Below are 26,924 nucleotides of genomic sequence, written 5' to 3' on the forward strand. Positions count from 1 at the left end.
GATACTGACTTTTCACACTGGAGGTACGGCTCCAGTGATAGAGCACTGGCCTGGTGGGTCTGAATTCAAACACCACTGAGGGGCAAAAAAAAGACACCTGACTTCTCATCAAAACAGCGTAAGTACAAAGAACAAGATAACATCTGTAAAAGGCCAAAACCAGTTGTGCTCCTAGAGAATTCTATATTTAGACACAGTAGCCTTCATAACTGAAAAAAGAATACAAAACATTTTCAGAAAAACAGAAACAGAAATTTTTGCCAGCAGAACTGCATGACAAGAAATACTAAAGTCTTCAGTTGAAGGAAAATATAATGACAGATCAATCTGAATATGCATAAAGGAATGAAGAACATCAAAGGCATAGGTATGTGGATAAGTATATTGGACATTCCATTCTCTTTTTTAATTTATTTGAAAGACAGTTAATTAAAGTATGTATTTTCAGTCTGACGTGTGAAGTATAACACATGACAACAGAAAGAAAATAAAATGTTATTGTAGGTTTCTTAAACTTTATATAAAGTTATATAATGTTATTACATCATTATAAAAATGGATCTACTAAACCCTAGGACAACCCCAAAACACATACACATACATACTCACACACACACACACACACAAACACACACACACACGCTTACATATCTATATACATACCTACATACCTATAATATCTATGTGTAAACATTTAACAAGCTAATAGAGGAGATAAAATGAGGAAAAATACTTTAAAAAAACTAATCTTATAAAAATAGAAAGGGAAAGAAATAAGAATATATAGAATAATTTGAAAACAAATTGCAAGACTGTAGACTTATTCTGACATATACTAATAATTACATTAAATGTAAATGGGTTAAACATACCAATTAAGAAATAGATTGTCAAACTGGATTTGAAAAGCTAGATACAACTCTGCTGTCAATAAAAAATATAAATATTAATAAGTAGACAACTTCAGCATAAAACTTAAAAAGATGATAGACACACATGCAAATATTAGTCCTAAAAAAACAGAAATGCCTATATTAGTGCAAAAGTAAAAGATACTAATTACTAAAAATATTTTTTAGCAAAAGGTACCCAATTTCTTATGAAGATATTAACAATCTTCCATGTGTAAACTGCTATAAATACATTCAAAAGCAATTTGGGAATTTCTTTTGAAATTAAACACACTAGGCTGGAAAAGTAGTTCAATAGTGAAGTGTCTGCTTAGCTTGAGTGAAACCGTGAATTGGGTCTCTACCATCAAAAATAATGTAACCACATACTTTCCATATGAATTAGCAATTCCACTCCTAGTTATTTACCTCCCCTTCCCTTCCTCTCTCCCCAAAAGTACACTCAAAGGCCAGAACTTGAATGTGCACTACAGTTCTAATAAACAACAGAACCTAGGCCTCAATGATGAGCACCCAATAGTTCATCAACAAGTAAATAGATTTTTTTTCAACTGTAGAATGTTATTTGGCAATTAAAGGAACCACTGCTACAAAAATACTATGATTTTCAAAAACATGCTGACTAGAAGTAATCATATTAGGAAAGCTTATTGTTTAAGGTATACAGAGTTATAGAACTGGTTTTAAACAAAAAAAAAAAAAACTAAACTCTAGTGATATAAATTGGATCTCACATGCCTGACTGGGAAGATACTGAAAGACATTTTAGTCTTGGACATGTTCTATATTTTGATTGGAGTGAGTCACAAGCAAATACTTTTGTCAAAACTCACCAAGTAGACTTTCAAATGGGGAGAGATTTCTATAAAATTTAAAAAGGAGTGTTTAAAGAACAGGAATAAAACAGTGTAAAGTGAGCTAAAATAAGGATAAGTGAAAGTTAAGATAGAATTTTTCAGTACAAGGAAAATATTAGTGACTTTAGATAATGTTTGCAAAACTTTAAGTTACTGAACTCATAAATTGACATCAAATTGCAACTTTTTCGTACAACCACTTAAAAGATACTAACAATTTTTTAAAGATTAAAACAAACTATTGAAAAGATCATTGGAATTCAGGATGCAAGAAAATTTAGTCATATTTATCTACAAGGAGAAATTTAAGGAAGTACAGACTTTTCTACTTCAGTTAGTGCATCTCAAACTTTAAATGTGCGTGGGGCAGCTGGGGGTCTGGTCCAGGTGCAGGCTCTGAGGTGGGAAATTTGACGTAGGATCTCTGATTCTGTGCTAGGTTACTGCCGACGACTCACCTACTACACTTTCCACTGCAAGGACACAGGATACTTTTCCGAGGCACCGATGATATCAAGTGTCAGTTTGGTCCAAGACCAAACGAAACCCATTCCGCCTATGGGTTCAAAACTACTTACATATGAAACCATCCCCCCGCACCCCCTTCTTTTGTGAAAGTAAACAGAAAAGGTGTTGTGACACGATGGAAAATGACAGTGAGTTCAAGTCTCTGAGTTCAAGTCCTAGCCCTTCTTTCCGACCACTGCCAGGGAACAGTTCTGGTGTTTTCTTCCCTGGGACGTGGCTGACAATAGAAGACACATCTGAAATCAGACATAAAAAGGAAAGAAAACAAGGAAGACCCAAGACGTCCGGCGAAGAGTTTAGGAAAGGGGTGGGACCTGAAAATAAGAGGTGGGGACTTGGGGATCATTCCCCTGGGGGTGGGCAGGGACCGTGCCATATTTTAAGGGGGGGGGGTGCTTCATTAAGAAACAATTTGCTAGGTGTATGGGGGGGGGGGGAGGAATCCTGTGCTTAAAATTATAACAAAATCCAGACGCAGAAAGGACGAACTTTTCGCGCCTGCGCCCCTGACATCTAGGTGGGCGCTCAGTGGCCGCGAGGTGGCTGAGTCTCCCGACGTCCGGTCGTGGCGGCCCCCCGCGCGTCTGGGTGCCTTTCTCCTTCCCACCCGTCACTTCCCGCCTCCTTCCCCGGGCAGCCCCCGCCCCGGGGCCGTAGTTTCCACTACTTATGCGGGGCGGGCGGGGGGGGGGGGGGGGTTGGTAAACGGACGGGTCTATTCTCGCGCCCGCGGGAGGGGGGCTCAGAGGAGCGACGTTCCGGAGGACGGGACCGCGGGCTCCGGGACGGCTTTAGTGCTGTGTGGCCGGTCGCAGCCGCGGGATCCGGGTCGGCTCGGAGCTGCGGGGCGAGCGCCGCCCTCGGCGCCGGGAGCCGCGGTCTCCTCCTCCCGCTCCGCTCCCCCCACCCCGGCCGCCCTCGCGGGGTGGCACCGGCGGGAGGGGGCGGGGCCGGGCGCGTTGTCGCTGCCTCCGCCGCGGCCGCCTCCGCTGCGGGCCCGAAACAATAGTGCAGGAGCCCGGGCCGCGCGGATCGGCGGCGGCGGCGGCGGCGGCCCACGGAACCGGACGGTAGGAGAGCCTTCCCATCCCCCGCCACCCGCCCGCGTCCGGCCCCCGAGGTCGCGCCTGCTCCGAACCCTGCGCTCCCGGTGCCCCGACGGAGGAGGGACCCTAGCCCGAGGGCGGGCGGGCGGGCGCCCACGCCGGAGCCCGGCGGGCACGGGCTCCGGGAGACCTCTGTCCCTCCCCCCCCCCGGCAGACCGGCGGGCGGTGGTCCTCGGACGCCCCGAGTGGGAGGGGGCGGTCCCCGGGACCCCCGGGCTGTCTGGGCCCGGCCTGGACGCCCTCCGACCGTGCCCGCCCCGCACGGTGGAGGCTCCCGCCCGCCGTGGCTGTGGACCGGTCCGGGACCCGAGCCCGGCGCCACCCCCGGGACGGCCGTCGCTCCCACGTGCGTGGTCCTGCCCGGGACCGCGGATGGGGAGCCCGGAACTCGGGAGTCCTCGGAAACGCCCCCCCGGGGGGCCCCCGGCCAAGGTGCGGCGGGGAGCGCGGTCCGGAACCGGCCCGCGGGCAGCGCGCCTCGCTCCCGGGGTCGGCGAAGCCCGGCCGCCGCACGGCCGCTCCCGCCACGCCGTCCGTGTCTGGGTTCGAGGTCGGGAGGTGGAGGAGGACGGCTGCGGAGCGCCGCTCGGGCGCCCCCCACCCCGGGACCCCGGGCCATCGGGGCGTGGTGTCACTATGGCCTTTGCCCGGGCTTTGCGTTTTTCCACCCTGAAAGGTCACAGTGTGCTCCGGGGTTGGCCCCGGTTTCGGGGCGAGGAGGGCTGAGCACCGGGTTTCCTCCTTTCTTCTTTTTTTTCCTTCCTAGAAGTTGTCGGCATGTTGTGTGGTCGGGTCAAGTTCTGGAAATTGCGTAACTTTCCTCTCCCCCTTCTTGGCAGGGGCACTATGAACGAAGAGGAGCAGTTTGTAAACATTGATTTGAATGATGACAACATCTGCAGTGTTTGTAAACTGGGAACCGATAAAGAAACGCTCTCCTTCTGCCACATTTGTTTTGAGCTAAATATTGAGGGTAAGGACACAGTGTCTTTAACGTCAGAGCGCGAACCTCACGCAGCTACTTAGAGGAAACTGTCAAAGTAGATTTCTTGGATGACTGGGGAAAAAATTGTACAAAATCTGAAGACTTGTTAAAGATGAAGGTTTTGGGAAATGAAACAACCACGATTAAGAATTACAGAGGAATTCTCTTGTTTTTAAACAACAGAGTACTAACCCCATTCTTGCTAAAATTAAAAATGAGATATTGCCTGGTAAATGTGTTTTCTAATTGATAGCCTATTTGGTTTGCCAAGTCTAACAGACATGTGTTTCATATTAAGAACTAATTTAAGCATTTATACATTGATGATCAAGTATAATTTTATTCCTTTGGGTCTACTATGCTAGTACCTGAGTGAGGTGAGCCTGAATTATTCCTCCCTTTTGCTTCCATTATTAATTCCTTTTCAGTGACACCTTTAATGTGTGTATTGAGATTAGTAGCTAGCTTCCAATAAAGATGTGGTTTACTACCTTACTCTTGTCAATATTATATTAAAACCCTGATTTTTTGGATATATGGAAAAATCTTTTGTTAAAGATACATGAATTTTGCCTGTAATTTAAAAATACATAAAATTTTGCTTGTAATTTGAATTTAAGGTTGTAACATCGCATTGAAGAGATTTTCTTTTCTTAGACCTTTACATTTTGGGAAGATTCAAAACAGTATTTCAATTCTTTCCTGACTATATTTGAGATTTTTGTGATTTTTTTTTGAAGTGATGCAAAATGTTCTTATAATGAAATGCACACAGTGATTATATACTTTGAAATTCCAGTTAGGACTTGATATATAGAAATGTAATTACCAAATAATAATGACAGAACACCATAGATTTCCTGTGTGTAGCATAGCTGTAACTTTGGCTTTACTAAATGTAGTAATTATGACTAATTTCAAAAGAATGACTTAAAATATGATTTTTCTGTAGCATTTATATTACTATGCTGTTAAACAAACTAGAGCAAAAACTCCAAATTTATGTCCTTTGGAAATAGAAATGACCAGTATATTCCAATGCCTTATGTAAGTATATATTTGGATGAATAAAAACAGAGCTGGGCGCCGGTAGCTCACGATTGTAATCTTAGCTACTCAGGAGGCTGAGATTTGAGGATCATGGTTCAAAGCCAGCACAGGCAACAAAGTCTGTAAGACTCATTTCCAATTAACCATCAGAAAACCAGAAATGGTGCTGTGGCTCAAGCAGTAGAGTGCTCGTCATGAGCTGAAGAGCTCAGGGACAGCACCCAGGCCCAGAGTTTAAGCCCCACCACCCACCCCCCAAAAATTAGACATGATCCAGTATAACCCTTGTAGGCGGATAGGTAGAAGACACCAGAGTGCTGTAGCAAGCTCTTGTCATGTGCCAGGTATTTGCTGTGAGCCTTTCCAGTGCCAGAGATTATACTAAGTACCTTACTGGATTATCTTAAACTGAAAATAGCTCTGGGATGTCTACTGTTATTACTCATTTTAAATGTGCTGGAACTGAACCTTGGAGACCTCAGAAATGCACTTCAGTCCCATAGCTAGTAATGAGACAGTCCTGTGCTTTGAAGCTTGGCCACCTGGCTCTGTGTATGTGATCTTAGTTCCACTGATCTAGTGTCAATGGTTGTTTCATTGTAAGGCTGCGAGTGCTAGAAGCTTGTCCTCTGCAGTCCTAATCGGTTATCCTTGCTAGTCACTCTGTCAGTTTCTTCTACCCAGGGCTTCCTGCTAAATCAGCATTACTGGGTAAATTATTTTTTTGCAGAAACCTAAAAATTCATAATTGCTTTTCTATATACTTTTAAACTGATTCTGTGTAAAGCATATACAGACATTTTTGAGGAATGTTATATTCCTGAATTATAAACATTTCAGCTCTTGATATCTAACAGTAAGTCCTGTGTTTTTGAAATTATAGTTGTCTCTCAATTTAAAAACAAAAGCAATTCTTAATTTGATAAAATATTTCATTTAGTATTCTACATATATTCTAGATTTTATATATTAAAATTGCCAATGTAACTTTTGTAAGAAAAATTGAGTAAATATTTCTTCTCATCTAGCATCACTTCTTTGCTTTGAAAAAAATACACATTTTTATCTTTAGTACCATGATGAGCTAGTTCATTATAAACATTTTGTTAAATTTAAGATTATATGAAATTTTTTAATGTTAGTATAAAGATTTTTAAAAATCAATAGAAAAAAGTAATACAATCAAAGGTAATACTACAAAAATTATAGTATATATTCTCCATCTTGATTAGTAAGCCTTTTTAAACATTGTTACCAAATTTTGTCACAATGCCAGTCAGTAGACTTGAATGCAAGAGGGACTTTAAAATGTATGTTTAAAACTACTAATTTGGAATCCTGTTCTTTTGTAATATGGTAATATTTCTGGTACCTGTTTTCTTAGCTACATTTATTTGCTCTAAACAATTCGTTTTTTTTCTTTTTTTCTTTTTCTTTTGTAGTAAGGAACAATAACAATTAGACTGGCTTAGAGCTCACACGTTTATAGTAAATAAAAGTAATATTTTATACATTCAGGATTGTTTATATCAAATCAGCCCAGTCTCCTAATCAACAGGCCTGTTTAAAAGCTTTGTGTATACATGTTTGTACAACAAAGACAATGGATAGAGATATTCTAAAAAGACAGTGGGGTCTTGTTTGAGTGATTTCACACTCTGAGCATAGTACTAAGTTGTCTTATTTTTCTCATGACTTCACAGTACTTAGGAAATGGGTACCTAGATCGGGGTGGTTGGGGGATGGGGGGAACAGGTGTTAGTTTAGAATAAGTATACAAACCAAGATGATGAACTTTAAGAATTTAAGAAATGTAATCTGAGGACTCGGGTGTTTAAGTATTCTCATGATTGATTTTTTAAAAAGTCTTCACCTGGCTGGGCACCAGTGGCTCATGCCTATAATCCTAGCTAGTCAGGAGGCTGACATCTGAGGATTGTGGTTCAAAGCCAGCCGGGGCAGGAAAGTCCCTGACACTTGTATCCGCAAATAAGCCACCAGAAAATCAGAAGTGGTACTGTGGTTCAAGTGGTAGAGCACTCACTTTAGCTGAAGAGCTGAGGGACAGTGCCCAGGCCCAGAGTTCAAGCCCCACAATGACAAAAAAAAAAAAAAAAAGTCATCACCTGTAATTAATTCACTATTAGGGTAATAGGTCTACTTACAGGATTAGGAGATACATGTATAAATTTCTAATACCTGTGCCCTGTCTTTGACTCTAAGACACAATAAACTTTTTCATACATGTTAGCCACTCAATATTGTAAACCTAGTTTTCTTGTGGAATCTGTAACTGTTTGATGATCAAGTCACTGTTATTCCCTCTGCTGAGGAGAGAGGAAGGCAACCCAGTGAAGCCAGCACTGTGGCACCAGTAGTAAAAGTCAACTGTAGTGTAACAAAAATCAGGAATGAGAATTGATGGGGAAAGATCAAGAGCTCTGGTACTATGACTTTCCACTTTCAGTGTTTGCCAGGAAAATTGTCAAACTGGCTCTTAGATCCTTTATTTTTCTCTGATAACAAACTCTGATCAATAGAGGAAAACCTTTTTTCAGAAGGTAGGACTAATTCCTTTTATACCAATCCAGTAAAGTTGATGAGTAAGCATTTGTCTAGCTACTCTCTTTAGTATACCTAATTCACCTCATTAGTAATCTTTGTAAGAAAAATCATACTCTGAATAGTTATTATACATTGCTTTACATGTATGTCCTATACCTGACCTTAGTTAGGAGAAATTTGTATTTTCACATTGGATTAATATATCAAGACTTTTTTCAATAAGAATTTCTTGAATGCCCCCCCCCCCCAAAAAAAGAAAAATCATAGGTATTTTCATTTACAGGCATAGGAGAGTGGTAAGCCCTGTGTCTGTTTACTTTTGTTTTTCTTTCTTTTTTGTTTTTTTTGGCACTATTGGAGTTTGGACTCAGGGCCTTGAGGTTGGTAGGCTGCCACTCTACCACGTGGACCTCTAGCTCTGCTTTTTGCTAGTTATTTTTGAAGATGATGTCTAGCAAACTTTTTTTGCCTAGGCTAGACTTGAACCATAGCCTTCCAGATCTAATCCTTATGAATAACTAGGATTAGAGGACTAAACCACCAGTACTGAGCACCTACTTCTGATATTGTTCTTCTTTGATTCAGTCTTTGACTATAATGCTGTTGGTAGTCAAGTATGAAGAACCGTTTTGAAACTTCATGTTGCTGATTGTATTTGAGAGTTGGAAATAGTGATTTACTGTTTAAGATGACTTATTCTTTATGTCTTGTTTCTGATGCACTAAAATCTTTCCACTTAAAGATACCCCTCACTTGTGTGGGAACATTATAAACTGCAAACTCATTCTGCCACCAGCCTCTTTTTTGTTTCACATCCCGTGATGACAACATATGTCTAAATGGCATTTTTAAGTATAAAGCTTACTAGGGCTTCTGAAACTGCAATGTTCATATATATACTTATGTTTGGAAATAAAGATTCAAGGTTAATTTCTTTTTCCTTTACTATCTTTTATAGTCACTTTAAATTATTTTAGTGCTTTTAAATGACTATATAAATATGTAAAATGTTACTTAAAGAATATTTAAAATATTTAGAATTACAAAGAAGTTGAATTGTAAAAATTTTTTTGTAAATAGTTTGGATCTTTTTCATGTTGTTTTTCTTGTCTACAAGAAAATCACATTTCTTGATTTTGAGTTTATAAATTTAGTTTGTCATGATGGCTTGCCCTAGTCATCTGATTATTAATGCAAAGTATTTTTTGAAGATATGAAATAACATCTTTTTAGCCTCATTTATGGTTAGAAAACTTACCTTTCTTATGTTTGTCTTGTATTTAAAACATGCATCTATCATATCATAATTTGAATAGATGTTCTAGGAGTGTAACAGTTTAGTGCATAGAAACTTCTTTAGGATAAGTAGTATTACATTAAATATATATATTTTTAAAAGCATATACATATCAGTACATATCAAGCACAGGGCTACTTAGATCATTTGGACTATTGGCCTAGAGGTTTTTTTAGCATAATTTTATTTAATTTGTAACACTTAAAAGTTGTGATTTAAGTTTGACATATTTTAATGAACCAGGAAAACAGCCTTTTATGTGTTGTGCTGCTATGAGCTTAGTATCCTTTCTTGGTCTAGCAAAATGGCTTCAAAAGAAATGGTGAAGGATCTGTACATGTTCTCTCAGTTATCTGCCTTTTACAATGCCCATTTGGTAGCTTATCTACAATGTGATTATTTAAAACAAAATGAATTGAAATTAGATAAAATTAACATTTCAGTTCCTAGGTCACAGTAGTTACATTTCAAATGCTGGATAGCCATTTGTAGCTGGTTACTATATTTTATGGCTCAGATATAGCAAATGTCCATCCTCACATAAAGTTTTGCTGGACATTGTTAGTTATAAAAAAAAAACAGAGTAAAATAGAAAATAGGTTATTTTTTTATAACAACCATTTTAGTAATAAACAGTTGTTATGTAGGTGTTATCTCAACTTTCCAACTGTTAGATTGAAAAACTAGAATTCACTGGGAGAAGGCTATTCTTTTGGTTTTTTGACAAATCATTTGCCGTTTATATATCCAACAGTATAAAAACTTACATTTTGAGTTTCTTAGCAATTTCAGGTTGAGGCTTATCTTTAGACATGAACTGTCATTGAAATTGCCCTTGATAATTCATATGCAGGAAATAAGGTGATTTGATTAACTAGTCAATTGTCCTCTTAACACACAAAGAAGCTTTTATCATGACATAACCATCTCTAAGCTAAAATCTGTCTAAGACCACCTGTTGGCGAATCTTTCTTTAAGGCTGTAATTCTCAAATGTGGAAAAGCAAGATTCTAAACCCATCTGTATTAGCTTGAGTGGTGATCGCCAATAATTCCATCTGCTAGCAAAGTAGAGATAAACCGTTTCTTCTCCTTCTCCGCCTTCTCTTCCTCCTTCTCCTGTTCCTCCTCTTTGTACTTGGATTTTAATTTCATACTTGCTATGAAGGTGTTCTACCACTCAAGGCATGCCCCCAGCCCTACCTTTTAGTTTCAAATAGTATATTGATACTTGAACATAACAGTCTCCCATCACGTCAGTGGCTTTTTTTTTTTTTTTCTTTTTGCTGATCCTGGGGCTTGAACTCTGGGCCTAGGCACTATCCCTGAGCCTCTTTGAGTTCAAAACTCATTCTCTACCATTGAGCAACAGTACTACCCACTTTTTCTGAGTAGTTTATTGGAGGTAAGGGTCTCAGGGACTTTGCTGTCTAGGCAGGCTTTGAATCAGAATCCTTAGATCTCAGCCTCCTGAGTGGCTAGGATGGCTTTTGAGTTTGCTGAAGGCACGAGTGGGAAAGAACAGCAGACTCCTTTATCATGGTACTCCCTAAGGTATATAGAAGAACTGGCACGTTTACAAGAAGTAGAAGCTTGTATTTATATTAGAAGGAAGTTGGTATTCTTGCCTTCCTACTTTGATCTAATCTTTCCCATCTTTAGTTCCGTGACAGGAACTGGCAGTTGCTTGGCATTCAATTAAAGGTAGTGGCTTTTCTTAAATCCTGGCTTAGCCACAGCTTGCTTATCAACTGCATAGTAGTTTGTCAAAGTGGCATTTAGGCAAGTAGTATTTGCCCTGCAGCCATCCTAACCCATATCAATGTGTAATCATAGTATAGTGCAGATCACCTGGCACGGCTTTAGAGACTTGGTACATGCAGGCACATGTGCATTCATTCAGGGAGTGATAAGAGCTGTTAGAACTGAAGAATACATGCCCTGTTTTCACATGATAGCTGCTCTTGGGTATAGACCAGTAGCTGCCAGATCTCTGCTTTGTGTTTTTGTTTGTTTGGTTGGTTGGTTTTTTGTTTTGAGTTTTTTGTTGTTGTTGTCGGTTGTGGGGCTTGAACTCTGGGCCTGGACACTGTCCCTCAGCTCTTCAGCTCAAGGCTAACACTCTTACCATTTGAGCCACAGCACTACTTCTGGCTTTTTCTGCTTATGTGGTGCTGAGGAATCAAACCCAGGACCTTATGCATGCAAGGCAAGCACTCTACCACTGAGTTACCTTCCCAGCCCTCTGCTTTGTTATAAGAGAAATCAGGAAAGTGAGAACTGTATATGCATATACTGGTTTTTCTCTTTAAGACATCTGAAAGCCAAACAAAACTTGGGCAGTTACGGATCAAGCTGTGGGTGTGGCACATTTATTTAAAGCATTTTTCCTCTTTTGCTTCTATCAGAAGTGGGTCTTCACTTCTCAAAAACAAAGAAGTGATTTTTTTTTTGTTCCTTTTCATCTTTCTTAGTGCAGTCATTTGACGTTCCTCCAATTTTTATAATTAATATTTGTTTAAAGAAGCACAAAATGTTACTACTCAATATGTGCATCACATATATATAAATATACATATATGTGTGTATCTATAGTATACACATACATATGTATACATATATACGCACTTGCTTTACGTCCTTTCTTAGCAATGAAGATAAGATCATATCAAGAATAAAACACCTTAAATCTTGGAAAATTATTTGAGTTGGGCAAAACTTGAGCCTCTATGAAAGAATTTTTAAAGTAGTGCTACCTGAATTGTTGCATAAATGTTTGTCATATTTGAAGGCAATATGCTTAAATTTTTTTCACATCATGTTAGCATCCTGGGTCTCTAATCATAACTAAATTTTCTTGCCTTATTCAAACATTAAGAAGAAAAAAACATAAACCCACCCTTTGGGACAACCCATACTGCTAGTTCTCTGACTCTGTTCAAAGTGTGAAGTAAAAAGCAGAAAAAGTACAAGTGGTTGGTTGCCTAGCACTTACCAATTTCTCACCAATGTGTGGGGTATGTATTAAAACTTTATAGCCAACTGCAAGCTGTATTGTATTTGTTCTACCTGTAGTTCACCAAAATATATAAAGCCAGTCTTATATTTGAAAGTGAAATATGTAATCAAATTCAGATTGAAGTCTAGTTAACAACAGGTAAACCTAGATAAAGCAGTCGGTAATGTGACTCAGGTATGTGACATGTAAAGCTATGGGTCTTCAGTGTAGAGACAGTTTATCTGACAGGATCAGCTGGTGAACCAACAGAGGAATATTGCTTAGCTTATTTCATTGCCACTAAATGGTACATAACATCTTCAAGAGGCTGTGGTAAAAACAGAAGATAATGGGATATGTGGTAGAATTTTTTGAAGTGTTTTCTTATTTATGGCTTTTTTTGGGTACTATTTAGAATATCATTGTTGATACTTCCTTTGTTAGGAAAAAATACATTTTTTTACTACCAGCAAATTAACTATAAACATGGGAATCCCTTTAACTTTTTTTTTTATTTTCTTAAAATATTTTATTTTATTTTTTTAAATATCCATGTTTGAGTAGTTTGGGCTTTTCTATGACTTTAACCAAGTTTTCATAAAACAACTTATTTTAAAGAGAGCATTAAAGACTGCAGATAGCAATAACATGGCAGCCTAGTCAGTTTTTTTGCTTTTGTTTATTTGTTTGGTTGGTTTGGTTTTTGCTGGTCGTGGGGCCTGAACTCTGGGCTTGGGCACTGTCCCTCAGTTCTTCAGCTCAAGGCTAGTCCTCTACCACTTCCGTCACAGTGCCACTTCTGACTTTTTCTGCTTATATGGTGCTGATGAATCAAACCCAGGGCCTCATGCATGCAAGGCAAGCATGCTACTGCTGAGCCACCTTCCCAGCCCCCTGAGTCAGTTTTTAAAGCATTAAAGAATGGAATATGTAAAACTCCTGGGATAAAAATGGGAAAAAAAATCTAATAACAGTTTAACTTTAAAAAACCCTTTACAGACACCAACATACTGAAGTTTTCAAATATTCTCTGTCCAAAAGAAACCAGTAAAAAATAAAGCTAGTAGTTTGTCAGCTAAAGTCTTAGTTCTTTGATAACCTTATAGCAAAAATAAAAGTTACATGGGTATCTTTGAGGCAAATTTTAAATGTGTTCTGATAAGTAGGATGCCAATTCCAATGGCCTTTGCAGGAAATTGTAGCACAATTTTTAAACTGGTTTGGAAATTCCTTATAACTCAGCTCCTTAGAAGTATTGGTTCATTTAATTGCATTTGAAATCATTTCCTTTCAAAGCCTGTTTTTGAAACAAATGAGTGCTCAGAGCTATCTACACTTATAATTGAAATTAAAAAGTCAGTTGGGTAACTCACTGAAATCTCTGATAAAAGCAATGGTTGTTACTCTACCATTAGATTGAAATGAGTTGAAAAAAATCACTTCAAGGGCTTATAAAGTTACGAGCATATTGCTATTATAAATAGAATGAGCTCTAACATTCTTTTCTACTTAGAAGTAGTTTTTTCAATAATGTAGTCAGTTATTTTTGCTTTTGTTTTCTCTGCTACTGCATGGAATATTTTAAAAAAACGTTTGCAAAACAATTATCAGGTTGAATTCTGAAATCCAATTGTTTTCAAGTATTAACATAACTGTCTCAGATAAGGAAATCAGGTGCAGATCCTACTGAACCTCTTTGTATATTTATTGTACTAAATCTCAACTTAAACTTATGTAAAGCTTTATGGTTTTCTTGCCACAGAAATGCCATCTCTATCTTAGTGCCTGGCATCATTTCCTTAGACTATGGGCTAATGCCCAACAGACTTAATATTACTGTCTTTAAGTATGCTCTGTGCAACCTGACAGAACTACACATCCTAGTCACTTTAGTAGGATGGGCAAAATTTTGTTTAGCAGTCTTTAAAATGTCTTTTTGATTTTCCTTATGCATGTAAGCACTCTCACGTTCATACTGTGTGTCAAATACTAAGACCTGAGGATGCTTGTAAGATAAAGTCCTTTTTTTCCCACAGAACTTTCCTTCTAGCAAAAGGCAAAAGCCAATTTAAAAGGCTGTTATAGGGCTGGGAAGGTAGCTTAGTGGTAGAGTGCTTACCAAGCATGCATGAAGCCCTGGGTTTGATTGCTCAGTACCACATAAACAGAAAAAGCTGAAAGTAGCACAGTGGCTCAAGTGGTAAAGTATTAAGAGGAACTTGCATATATATCTTCTAGCCTTGAGCACAGAGAGGCTCAGGGACAGAGCCCAGGGCCTGAATTCAAGCCCCAGGACCAGCCAAAATAAAAAACCAAGGCTGTTATGAAGTCTTCTGTGATTAGTTACAGAAGGCTTTTTAGAGGAAGACTTGTATAGGAGATGATAGTGATAATGACTTGTTTGCAGTGGGAATGGACTGAAGTAGAATTTCAACACATTATAGTTACTAGATCTTATGGGGAAAGAAAATCTATTAAGAAGGACATCAAAGCATCTGAGATTGGGGAAGGGAGGAGCTCCTAAGGTGGACACTTAGCACAGAAACGGAGGGACAGGGTGAACAAATGCAGCAGAGGTACTTAATAAGCACTATATTGAAATTGAACTATACAGCTTGTGAGTGGGATGTCAGGGAAAAACTGGGAAAGAAAAGAAGGAATGCGTGACATTGCCCCCCCACCCCAAAAGAAGAAATGTACTCTTTAAGTATTCTATAGGGAATTTGTTCCCAAATGTCTGAATGAATTTGGAATTGTGTTTGCAATTTATATGCTTCACCTACAACTACTTTACTTCTATGATTTATTTTCTATCTTGGTAGATATTTTAGAAGCATTCTTATCATGTTGATTTTCTTGGTTCTTGTTATTGATGTGGAGATTTAAAGGTTAAGAAAAACTATAGTATAAGTAAAATGAGTCCTTTAATCATTATGAAGTATAATTGAGCTAGAAACAAACTATTTTTATTTTTATTTTTTTGTTGGTCGTGGGGCTTGAACTCCAGGCCTGGGAGCTGTCCCTCAGCTCTTCAGCTCAAAGCAAGTGCACTACCACTTGAGCCACAGCACCACTTCCAAAACAAACTTTTTAAAGTCCATATTCTATTGACCTCTTGTTGGGATGGAGCTCTGAGGTATATAAGGACTGTTATCGTTTATGTTTTACCTTTTAAGATACAATCTCAGAAGCTTCTGTTTGAGTACCAAAAATTCCATAAAATTTAAGTTTAAGACCTGCAAAGTGTTAACAGTTTTCTTTCTTATATAGTGAAGGAGACATTTGCATTATATATTCAGATTGTACTAAATCATTGGTTCACATACCTTTGAGCTCTGTCAGTGGACTAAGAGTGAAATCATTTACTGTCTGGAGGGATTAACTAGCTAGCCTTCAGTTGACAATTAGACCCAAAGGAATTTGAAGAATAAGGAAGCTCTTTAGTAGATTTAGTAAAATTGACTAATTTCATAAAATTAGTAAAGTAAGTTTTAAGTTTGCCTATGTATCTGTGTTTCCCAAAGAATCATTTCTTATTTGATCTACAACTTGTTTTTTTTTGTTTTTTTGTTTTTCTTGGGTCCAGTCGTGGGGCCTGAACTCTGGGCCTGGGCGCTGTCCCTCAACTCTTCAGCTCAAGGCTAGCGCTCTACCACTTGAGCCACAGCACCACTTCCAGCTTTTTTTTTTTGCTTATGTGGTGCTGAGGAATCGAACCCAGGGCCTCAGGTATGCAAGGCAAGCACTCTACCACTGAGCCACCTTCCCAGCCCTTGGTCTACAACTTGTAACAACAGTCTTTTCTCTTTATAAAACTCTATATTATAGAGAATAATGTAACTTTCAATATTTTTATTTCAATATAAAAGAGTTGTGAACTTTTATATTTTCCTAGTTTGAAGATACATACTATTATGTCGATTAGAGCTTTGACGTTTCACATGTTAACTTATTTGAATGTTGATAGAAACTTGACCTAATCAAACTGGTAGAAATACATGTACAGACAATTGCAGTATAAATAGCTAAGTAATAAATATAATTTATATTTTCAGTGTAGGTAGAAAAGTCTAGGAAATTCTATTTAAGCTTTAAGCAATTTTTATGCACAGTGGAAGAAACAAGTCTCAAATGTTTAATTGTACGTCATGAGAATACTTGCTTGCACATGCCTCTAATGGTGCTTAGAAGCCTTGCTCTCACAGAGCTTCAGGTAAGGTGTGAGGGAACTTACACATTCTGGCAATTCAGCAAGTCCTAGCATTGGCTAAGTCTACTTTGTTAGAACAAATTAATATTCACAAGCACTTTATATCTCATTTCAAACTATTACAATGCAAATCATTGTGTTACCATTAGCAGAATTTAGAGTTGGAGTTTTTTTTTAAAAAATGAGTTTTTTTTAAGTAAAGGAAGTAGGCAATGGTTTGTTGTTTTTTTTTCTAACTTAGCTAACTTAGCTAACTTCAGTTAGCTAACATGGCTAACTAAAATCTGAATGGCTGTCCATTTACTCAGTTTCAAAACCAAGCGGATTTGTACTGTTTAGTTCCGGAAGGCATTAATTTTCAGCTATACTCTTTGATTTACCGTCAGTATTAAAAGAAGAGCTGTTTAGATTTAATAATATGGTTTGAACTTATGAAAATTGGCTAACATTCTGGCATATTGAAATTTCTATCCAATGTATATGATTTTAGAAAACAAGATAGTATGCTTAAGGTCTACTTATACATTTTCAGATACAAAAATGTAATATGCTGGGTGCTAGGTGCTGATGCCTATAATTCTAGCTACTGAGGAGGCTGAGATCTGAGGATCCTGCCTGGTTCCCTGGCAGGAAAGTCTTTTGAGAGTCTGATCTCTTAATTAACACCAGAAAACCGGAAGTGGTGCTGTGTCTTAAGTGGTAGAGTGCTCGCTTTGAGCTGAAGAGCTCAGGAACAGCGCCCAGGCCCAGAGTTCAAACCTGACAACCTACCAAAAAAAAATTAAAAGTAATATAAATATTTGTTATTTATGGTATGCAGTGAATATTTGTGAGTTAGAGAATTATACTGACTACTCTGTCTTGGCAGAATGAATTTACTACTATGTGCATAATAATTATGTATAATTCATCTCTTTGAGAAGATAAAATTATCTTGATAAAGATTTAATAGGAATGAAATGGGAGTGTGAAAAACATTAGACACTTTCCCTTTCTTAAAAATTAAACAGTTCATTGACTTTTTCAAGGCTTATATTAATGTGTATTTTCTCAGTCTGGTTTATCTTTCTCTAGTGAAAACATAAGTACTAATTTAAGAATATGCTTTACCTGTATTTTTGTTAAGGAAAAAAATAGGTGGAGCATTTCTGTTACTGAGCCTTAAAAAGGAAAAAATTTACGAATGTACTTAAAGAGGATTAGTGAAGAAAACATTATTATTTGAAGAACAAGAGTCTGTGGGTGTAGTTGTATAGTATTTCTTTCAATTGTATACAATAAGGTGTCTCTGGACTAATACATTGAATCAGTAAGTCCTTGGACTTCCCTATTCTGAATATTACTGAATATATTGTTAATCAGAAGTGGAAAGTATTAAGCCATATTATATTACCAGTGTCAGTATTTTTAATATTTTCCTCTACTGTATAACTATCAGGGACTGTATTTTACTAGAATTTGTATATTCGTAAAGCAGCTTATAGAAATGTCTTATCTTCTTGAATGTTCATCCTTTTTTTTTTCCTTTAGGTGTTCCAAAATCTAATCTTTTGCACACCAAATCATTACGAGGCCACAGAGACTGCTTTGAAAAATTCCACTTAATTGCAAACCAGGATTTTCCTCGACCTAAGCTTCCCAAAAGTTCTTATGAAGGAGTTAAAACCATTTTGACTAAGAAGATAAACCGGATTGTACAATATGCACAAAATAAAGATCTGGAGTCTGATTCTGAAAGTTCTAAAACCTCCCAACATCACCTGTTTAATTTCAGACATAAGCCAGATAAGAAATTACTTCCACAGTTTGACTCCCAAGTGCCAAAATATTCTGCAAAATGGATAGATGGAAGTAAAAGTGGCATTTCAAACTGTAAACAAAGGATTTTGGAGCAGAGGGGAAATACAGACTTTGGGCTCGCTACGTTACAAGCTTCAAGTGCCACTTTATGCCGTGACAGTGTATTGTGGCCCCATAGTTGCACGCAGGCCCAGAAAAAAGAAGAGCCAATCTCTAGACCAGAAGCTAGCATCCAGACACACAATCTACATTTCAGCAGAGAGGAATGTAAGTCACAAGGAATGAAAGGATGAAAGTTGAGTGGGTTGCTTTTGTTTTGGGGTAGGTTTTGGAGATTCTTTTGGTTTGCTTTTTACATTTTTGCATGTCTGATGTTGAGGATTTTAATGTATAGTATTTTAATGTATAGTATTTTAATGTATAGTATTTAAATGACAGCTTCACCTTAGCCAAAATGAGTTTTTAAACTCTCTGGAATACTTCTGAGTTTGGGCTACCCACTGAAGTTCAGTAAGTCTGTCATTTATTTTGTCATGTTCAAGGGAATCCATAAAGCATGAATTGTAAAGCTCATAGTTCATACTCTTTACAGAAGTATAGCCTCAACTATTTTGGGGGTTTTTTGTTTGTTTGTTTGTTTTTTGCCAGTCCTGGGTCTTGAACTCAGGGCCTGGGTGCCACTTTGAGCTCTATTTTTGCTCAAGTCCATAGCTCCACTTCCAGCTTTTTGGTGGTTAATTGAACATAACAGTCTTGTTATGTCTTGTTATGTTTGACCCACAGTCCTGAGATCTCAGCCTTCTGAGTATCTAGGATTACAGGCGTGAGCCACCAGTTCCTTAGCAGACTCAACTATGAAGTATTAAGCATTGTAATATCACAAATATCTACAAGACCAGCTGGCTGGAGGTGTCATTTAAAAGCAAAAGTCTGACATTTTACTAATCTATAGGTGATTTGTGTTTTAATTTTAAAATTAGGAAACGATTCATTTTGTCTGCATCTGTTTCTATAAAAACTTAAAAAAAACTGAGGTAATTTTAATTGACTTTAAGCCAAATTATTTTAGAACCAGAAGGCACTTTGAATACCATTTTAGACAATTTTTTGATACTGTGAATTATCTAAGATTGTTTAACTAGATAGACAAATTGATTTTTCAATTTTTTTCCACAGTACTTCAGTGTGTTCAAACAGCAGGTCATGAACTATGTAATGTTTAGTCAAAATGAGCTTGATGGAAAGTGACTAGAACTTTCTGTAAACTCAAATAGGAGACACCAGAATCCAGCAGGCCAATTAAGTATTTTTTCGTGATGTGTTTCCTGTTATTTCTGGTGATAGTGAAAATTGGGGGTCGTGACCAGTACTTGAAAGCTACTTACTGCATGAGTTACTGAGTGAATCCTGGAGTACTGCTGAATGCCATGTTGGCAGGTGACTGCAGTGATTTAAATTAGTATATTGTGTTAAGCAGCTTTCTTTCCCTTTTGTGATTTTAAAATGAGTATATTTTCATGTTTCAGTGAACTCAATGACACTTGATGAAGTAGAGCAACTGAATGCAAAGCTCCAACAGCAAATCCAGGGTAAAGAATAAGTTTCAACGTTTTTTTTTATAACATGAAGAAGTTTTGATATAGAAAGTCTCCTATGGCAGGACATGATTAGCTTCAGTAGTATTTAAATTTGGAAATTATGTATTTGAATCTGTTAAGAGTTTCCATAGCTAAAGAATAAGAACACCACATTTATTCCTGTTTTTCTTTGGTTGGTACATATTGAATAGGGCATAGTAAGGTGTCTCACTGTGATATTACACATGTACATAGTGTATTTTGATCATTTGCACCTCTGCTATTCTTCCTTATCCTTCCTCTTGTTCTCATCTCCCTAGAGGTCTCTCTTTTACTTTCATGACCTTAATTGTTCTGTTTTGTCTTCCTACATGTGCAGCATTTTCTTCATTCATTCCTTGATGGGTACATAGCCTGGACTCCATAACTTAGCTATTGTTTAACACTGCTGTTAGAAACATGGGTAGATGGGTATCTCTATAGTAAGTTAGTTGATGTCAGTTCTTTTGTTCATATATCCAGAGATGATATGGCAGGATCATATAGCAGTTGTATATTTTGAGGAACCTCCATACTGATGTCCATGATGGCTAGACTAATTTACATTCCTACTATCAGTGAGTAACTCACTCCCCCGCACACACAAGCCTTTGTTTGTTGTTTGTTATTTTGGTGTTTGATGATAACTATTTTGACTAGATGAGGTGGAATTTCAATACAATTTTTAGTTTCGCTTTCCTAAGCAAAAATGGAGAGTACAATAAATCTTTACCTCTTATCAACATTTTAATCATGATATACTCCTTCACTGTGGGGTTGTGATCCCTGACAGGCCTTCCAGACAAGTAGTATTGCCACTGACTTTTTGTTTTGGTCTTTATTTTATTTTTTCCCAGTTCTGGGGCTTGAACTCAGGGCTTGGGCACTGTCCCTGAGTTTCTTTTGAATAAGGCTAGCACTCTGTCACTTGAGCCACAGTGCCACTTCTGGCTTTTTCTGTTTATGTGGTACTGAGGAATCAAACCCAGGGCATCATGCATGGTAGGCAAACATTCTTACATTAAGCTGCATTCCCAGCCCTTGTTCTTTTTTGTTGTTGTTGTTAATTATAAATTTCCAATGCAGAAAAGTAGTGAGACCAATATAATGACAATCATCACCAGTGTTTAACTTTTATTTTAAAGTATTGCTAATTTTTTCTTTTAATGTCCTTCCCTCTTGCCCAACCTTTTGCACGGATTACTTGGAAACAAATCCCAGACATTTTACTGTTTGGCCCATAAACACTTGAGAACTTTTTCTAATAAATGGCTTTTTTTTCCAAAACAATGGCAATGTAATCACATCTTAAACACTGACAATATTTTAACATCATCAAATATGATAGGAGCAATTAAAAACACATGGCCCCTCAACTGTCGCCTTTTCTTTACAATGTATTCCGTTAGGTAATGAAATTGCACTTTTGAGACCTTTTAGTTGCTTACATACATTATATAGTCAGTAGCAAACTAAAAACCCTTTTTTAACTGTGTGTCTTAACCCACAGCCTCAAGAATAATGGTAATGCTAGTAATCACAGTTTATATTTATCAAGCATTTTATAAGTATGATATCATTTAATTCTTAGAGTAATCCTGTAAGGTGTTTGCTAGGATTATTGATCTTATACATAAGAGGAAATAGAAACATTAGAGTATTTTTCCTGAGGCATATGATATAGGAACAAGGATTTGAAATTCCAGGTAATATGATTGGAAAGCCTCTTGGAAGAGTGTCCAAACTTGGATAGCATTTGGCACTTCTTATCCAAAGACAATTAAATAGTGTTGAGCCTATCTATACATTCAAATTGAGAAATGAATGTAGTCGAGATATCACCATTTCTGTTGTATATGTTTGTACTTATTTGATTGTAACTCTAGTTAAACTTGATGCATGCATAGAGATGTAAAGTATTCAGACTTGCTGTGTTGATCAGCAAGAGAACGCTGTTCCAAGAACACTGCTGAAGAGAACACTGTTTCCTTGGTGTCAAAGTAGTCACATTGAGAAAAGTTGCCCAATATATTCATTTTAGTAAGAGTACATATTTATTTACAATATAAATCAGGAGCTTATGCTTTGTATACTAAATGAAACTACTTTTTAAATTTTTGCAGAAGTTTTTGAGGAGTTATCACACCAAGTTCAAGAAAAAGATTCTTTAGCCTCAGAGCTCCATGTCCGTCATGTTGCTATTGAACAGCTTCTCAAGAACTATTCCAAGTTACCATGCCTGCAAGTAGGACGAACAGGAATGAAGTCACACTTTCCCATAAACAACTGAACCAAACTTCACATGCTCTTCCCTTTATTAGTCTGCCAAGCATGCAAACTGAAGAAATTTGAGGAAAGTTCATGGGCCATATTTTTATGATCATTTATTTAATTTGCAGAGCTTCAGGAGATATTCAACATCCTTGTCTAATAAAATAGATCCCTGTGCTCTAGCCTTCTAGGGTTATCCTTTGGCTTCATTTTAGGAATCCTTATCCTGTAGTTTACTACATGCTCATCCCAAACGTTCACAACCTTAAAACTATTTAAATATACTGCTAACAGTGTGATTTTATTAAACATTTTAATATAATTCATCTGTTGAGACAAGAGAAGATTAACAAGCTATATTAGTCTAAACTACTAAAGATAATTTTTAAAAGGGAAATGAAATTCATAAATCACCTCTTATTTATTATGAGAAATATTTTAATATAAAATTTTTATAAACAAAACTATTTTAGGTACTTATTCGTTCCCTTTATAAGTATGTATTTGAATGGCACTGTATATTTACACTTTCATGTGTGAATATGTTCACCCATATTTCAGATCACTGCATTTTATTATTTTTAAGTGTTTTTACAACTATTATTTTGCTTTCCAAAGATAAATGTATTTTAGAGTAACAATCTAGCTAGTTGAGTTCTCTGATAAATTAGGAAGGTGAAATTAATAACTTTTGTAGCAAATAATCAAATAAATGCATTATTTTGTTTTCTTACTAAAGCAATCCCAAGTTAAGAAGAGAATAATCATCTAATTTCCCCGTAGAAACCACAGCTTCTATTTTGTTCATTGTTACTTCACTTCTAATGATTTTTGTTATGTTGGAATTTGGACAGAGTCAGCCAAGCCTCCCTTCCAAGTCAAATGTAATATATATTTTCAAGTTGAAATTGTTTTTTTTACTATTTTTGGAAAAAAATTCTGTGTGCCACTTCAGATACATTTCAAAAAATTCTTATTAAACTGTTCAAATTTTGTTTTCAATATCATTTAATTCAGTGCATAAGAAAGCACTTTAAAATATTTTTCTAAACTTTACAGTCTAATAGGAAAGGTAAAATTGCTTGACACAAGAAAAACAAAGCTCCTAGTTCAACAAAAGTAAGCCCATATAAAGGATATTCTTATAAACTGCCTATGTTTTCAGAACTCTTAACTAATAGGTTATCTAAAACAACTAGGTAAATTTTATGCTATAGTAAAGAGTATATCCATCGTCTTTAAATGGTACTTAGAATGTATTTTCCTATTTCTCTATGCTCGAAAGAATCTCAAAGAAACTCCATTAACTTGGCAGCTTCCTGTATAAAGATACAGATGACAGCTGCCTTAAATCTGACAGCCAGTCCTGAGCTTGGGTCAGATTTCAATCTTAAACACAAACAGTATTTGACTATTCAAAAAAAAGTTTCCATCCAGTTGAAAGCTACTTTTTATATCTAAAATGTATTAAATTTCCTTGAAGGTGTGTTGATATGCCATTAATTTTTTTGTTTTTCTTTCAAATAAGCTAAACAGTCAAAGTGTACGAGCTTGTGAAAGCCCCTTTCAATATCAGTTCCTTGAGAGCCATCTAAAATGAACTTAAAAAATCCAACGAGTGAAGTGAATGTGTTGCCTTAGTTTTGATAAGCTTTAAACCGAATGTGTGGCAGATCAAAAGTGTCTAAATTTACAAGTTGGATTAAAGAAATGTTCTGGTCATGCCGATAAGTATTTTAGTGTTTAGTTGTTATGGTTACCTTTTGAATTTACTCTTTTTGGCATAATTCATTAATATTATGAGCAAATGTGGTCGCACATATTTGGGCTTCTGTTTAGATGACTTCAGGAGAGTCATAAAAGTTTGCAATGTGTTGCAGTTGATACCAGTAGTAGTGTATTTGCAGAACATGAGCCATATGGTGCAGTCCTAAATACAACAGTGTTATCCAAAGAAAATGTTTGCTCCTCTCTTAAAAGAGTTTTCTGGCAAGTATGTAGCTTTACTAATGAGTTTGCAATAATTGTGTGGGAATGTGCATGTACTAAGATCTTAATTAGGGACTCTGACTTAATCCATGTAGATATTTCTACTTAATCTTTTCAAAGGAAAGGTGCTCCTAAAACTATCTGTGGTGCTGGTACTAATATCTAGTACTTACTCAGATGAATTTCTAGAAAAAAAAAAGTTGAAATATTTTGCATAGCATTGTATCCTAAATATGTGTTAGACATATTTCCATGCTTTCGTGATTGAATATGCAATTGCTATATATGCAAAAATAAAGATCAGGGAGAGTTGAATACTAATGAGAGAAAATGAACTACCACATACACAGGTTTCCGTACTTAGCTGTTCTGTTTTCAGTACATGTTGAGAAAGTTTTAAAAGAAAATCTCAAGTATGGCTTCACTTTCAAAACACAGACTGCTATTCAGTCATTACTGACTTTTCAGAGCTTATGTGATCAAGGACAGAAAATAATTTTTTTTCAGCTTTGATTTTATAATTAGACAAGTTAAATCTTTGTAAAGATCTGCAGTCAAGTGATTTTAACCATATGATGGTTTTTCTTTAAAGATTAGGTTTTCTTCTACTTACCATACTGGAGGCCACCCCGTGTTTGATCCCCATTAAATTATCCAACTTTATATTTTGAGAATATGTCTTATCTTTTGACGAATAGTAACATATAAACTACTCCTTTGAGCTGGGCATATTACTACGCTTATGATCCCAGCTAGCTACTAAAGAGACAAAAATAAAGAGAATCATGGTTTGAGGCCAGTGCAAGCAACAAGGTTAGCAAGACCCCCATCTCAACATAACTACATGGGAGACATAGGTAGGATTGGAGTGTGAGGCAGGCTAAGAAAATGTGAGAGGACTTATCAGAAAAAGAAAGCAAAGAAAGGTCAGGGGTCATTGCTCAAATGGTAGAGCACCTGTCCAACGAGTAGAGCACCTTGAGCTCAAACCTCAGACCTGCCAAAAATAAATAAGTCCTTTGAAAGAAGACATGCACTTGAGACCACTAACAAGATGATGATTCAAGCAGCCTCGTGATATTTTGTTCAATTATGTAATCTTTTATGTAAAATGTTAGAGAAAAGAGAAGTCCTTAGTTTTTTTAAATGTGTGTTTATTTCACCAGGAAGTGCCCATTTTTATATACATTTAAAAAATTTAAAGTATCAAGCTTATGTTGGAAAGTGATTTTAGGAATGGCAACCAAAAAATTCTATTTTGCTGTCATTTTAATAGCTATCGGAAGAGTTCTTTGTCTTAAGTTTTACCATATCCTTTGTTATTGAAAATGATTTAAAATATTTTTGTTTATTATCCACCTTGCTGTTTACACTGTTAAGGTTTGTCCCTCAATTTAAAGTAAGTTTTTGGATTTGTATGTGTTAATATTTACCACTTTTGCTTTTTAGTTTCATCTTAGAGGAAAATAAGCTTTCATTATTAACTTAGCAAAATATATGCTCTTAAGTAGAGATTTTTAAAGATTACATTTTTTGTGCAGTTTTAGTAAAAAGATTCAGATTAGTAACCATAGAAGGTTATGTGTCCATGAAACATAAATTGTACATTGAAAAGTTCTTGTGTTATTTTTTATCATAGTTCCTTTACTGACAGATGATGTTATTGCTTAAGCTAAAGTAAGAGTATTTTAAAATACTTATTAAGAAGTGTAAAACTCTATGAATTTTTGAAATACCTTCTGTTCAGATGTGATGTTACAGTAGAGATAATTGGTTTCATTTTAGAATATGACTGCATCCGTAGCTTTAGATTAGTAGAAAGATTATTGAAGGAAGTGACAGATATCAGAGATAAAGCCCTCAAGTCATTCTTGCCTGGTTACGTTTCTGTGGTGATGGGTAGAAAACCGTTTACTTACCGGTATAGTGAGTGAATTGGGCTGTAGCACCTGTTGCTGGGTTTGGAATATCAAATATGTCTTACATCTCAGTATTTTCATTTTACTTCATATTTCCACAGCAGTGCCCATTATGGCGCACTCAAACCTACTAAGCAACTTCAGGCTATGTTATCTTCACATGAAACATATATTGAGAGTCTCTAGCATCAAGATCTAATTCTTTAGCATTTAACTAAGGTAATTTATACCTTAGGTACTACTTTTAGTTTAATAGTCCACATTAGTAATGCATCTTAGAGATTTTGAACAGTCCACGGTTTTAACCTTACTGAAGTGAAACTAAACAATCATGGAAATACTACCCGCCCCCCAAATAGTGCTTGTTGAACTTATCCCAGCTATACAGTTCATTCCTGGCTTCCTTTCAACATATCTAAAGTAGTATTTCTTTTCTGTCCTATTATTTCCAAAAGAAGGAGTTTAGAAAAGGCGTTCAGAAGTGACAGTTTGAATGTTGTTCCTACTGTTACAGAGGGGAGAGTGTGTGTTTTAGTGTACCTCACTTTAAAACTAAGTCTATGCTATGGCCACTGAACTTTAATAAACTTGCTTTGGTGTTAGAAATTTATTTTACAAAATTGTGCTAAGCTATTTGGAAGAGAATGGAACTGCTATAGTAAAAACTTAATTTTGTTTCAGAAAGCTTATTAGATATTGTTTGGTTATATTTTCTTTGAAAACTGCAATAATTTATATATTTGTATTCTGCTTTGAAACTGTAACTATATAAGCTTGTCTATTTTTAATTTTACAACAATAAAATATTTTGTTATAACTTTA

The 26,924-nt window shown here is 36.7% G+C and overlaps 1 protein-coding gene across 1 annotated transcript; it reads left to right on the top strand.

Annotated features, from left to right (window-relative positions):
- Positions 1–3,276: 3,276 nt before the first annotated feature.
- On the top strand, positions 3,277–26,924 carry CUNH21orf91 (chromosome unknown C21orf91 homolog). The gene is made up of 5 exons (XM_042676792.1): positions 3,277–3,366; positions 4,243–4,376; positions 18,038–18,574; positions 19,834–19,896; positions 22,047–26,924. The coding sequence occupies exons 2-5, from the start codon at positions 4,250–4,252 to the stop codon at positions 22,211–22,213; spliced, it is 894 nt and encodes a 297-aa protein (XP_042532726.1). The 5' UTR covers positions 3,277–3,366; positions 4,243–4,249; the 3' UTR covers positions 22,214–26,924.

The sequence above is a fragment of the Dipodomys spectabilis genome, unplaced genomic scaffold (assembly GCF_019054845.1).
Source record: "Dipodomys spectabilis isolate Male_0828 unplaced genomic scaffold, ASM1905484v1 ptg000032l, whole genome shotgun sequence".
In the NCBI taxonomy this organism is placed as follows: Eukaryota; Metazoa; Chordata; class Mammalia; order Rodentia; family Heteromyidae; genus Dipodomys; species Dipodomys spectabilis.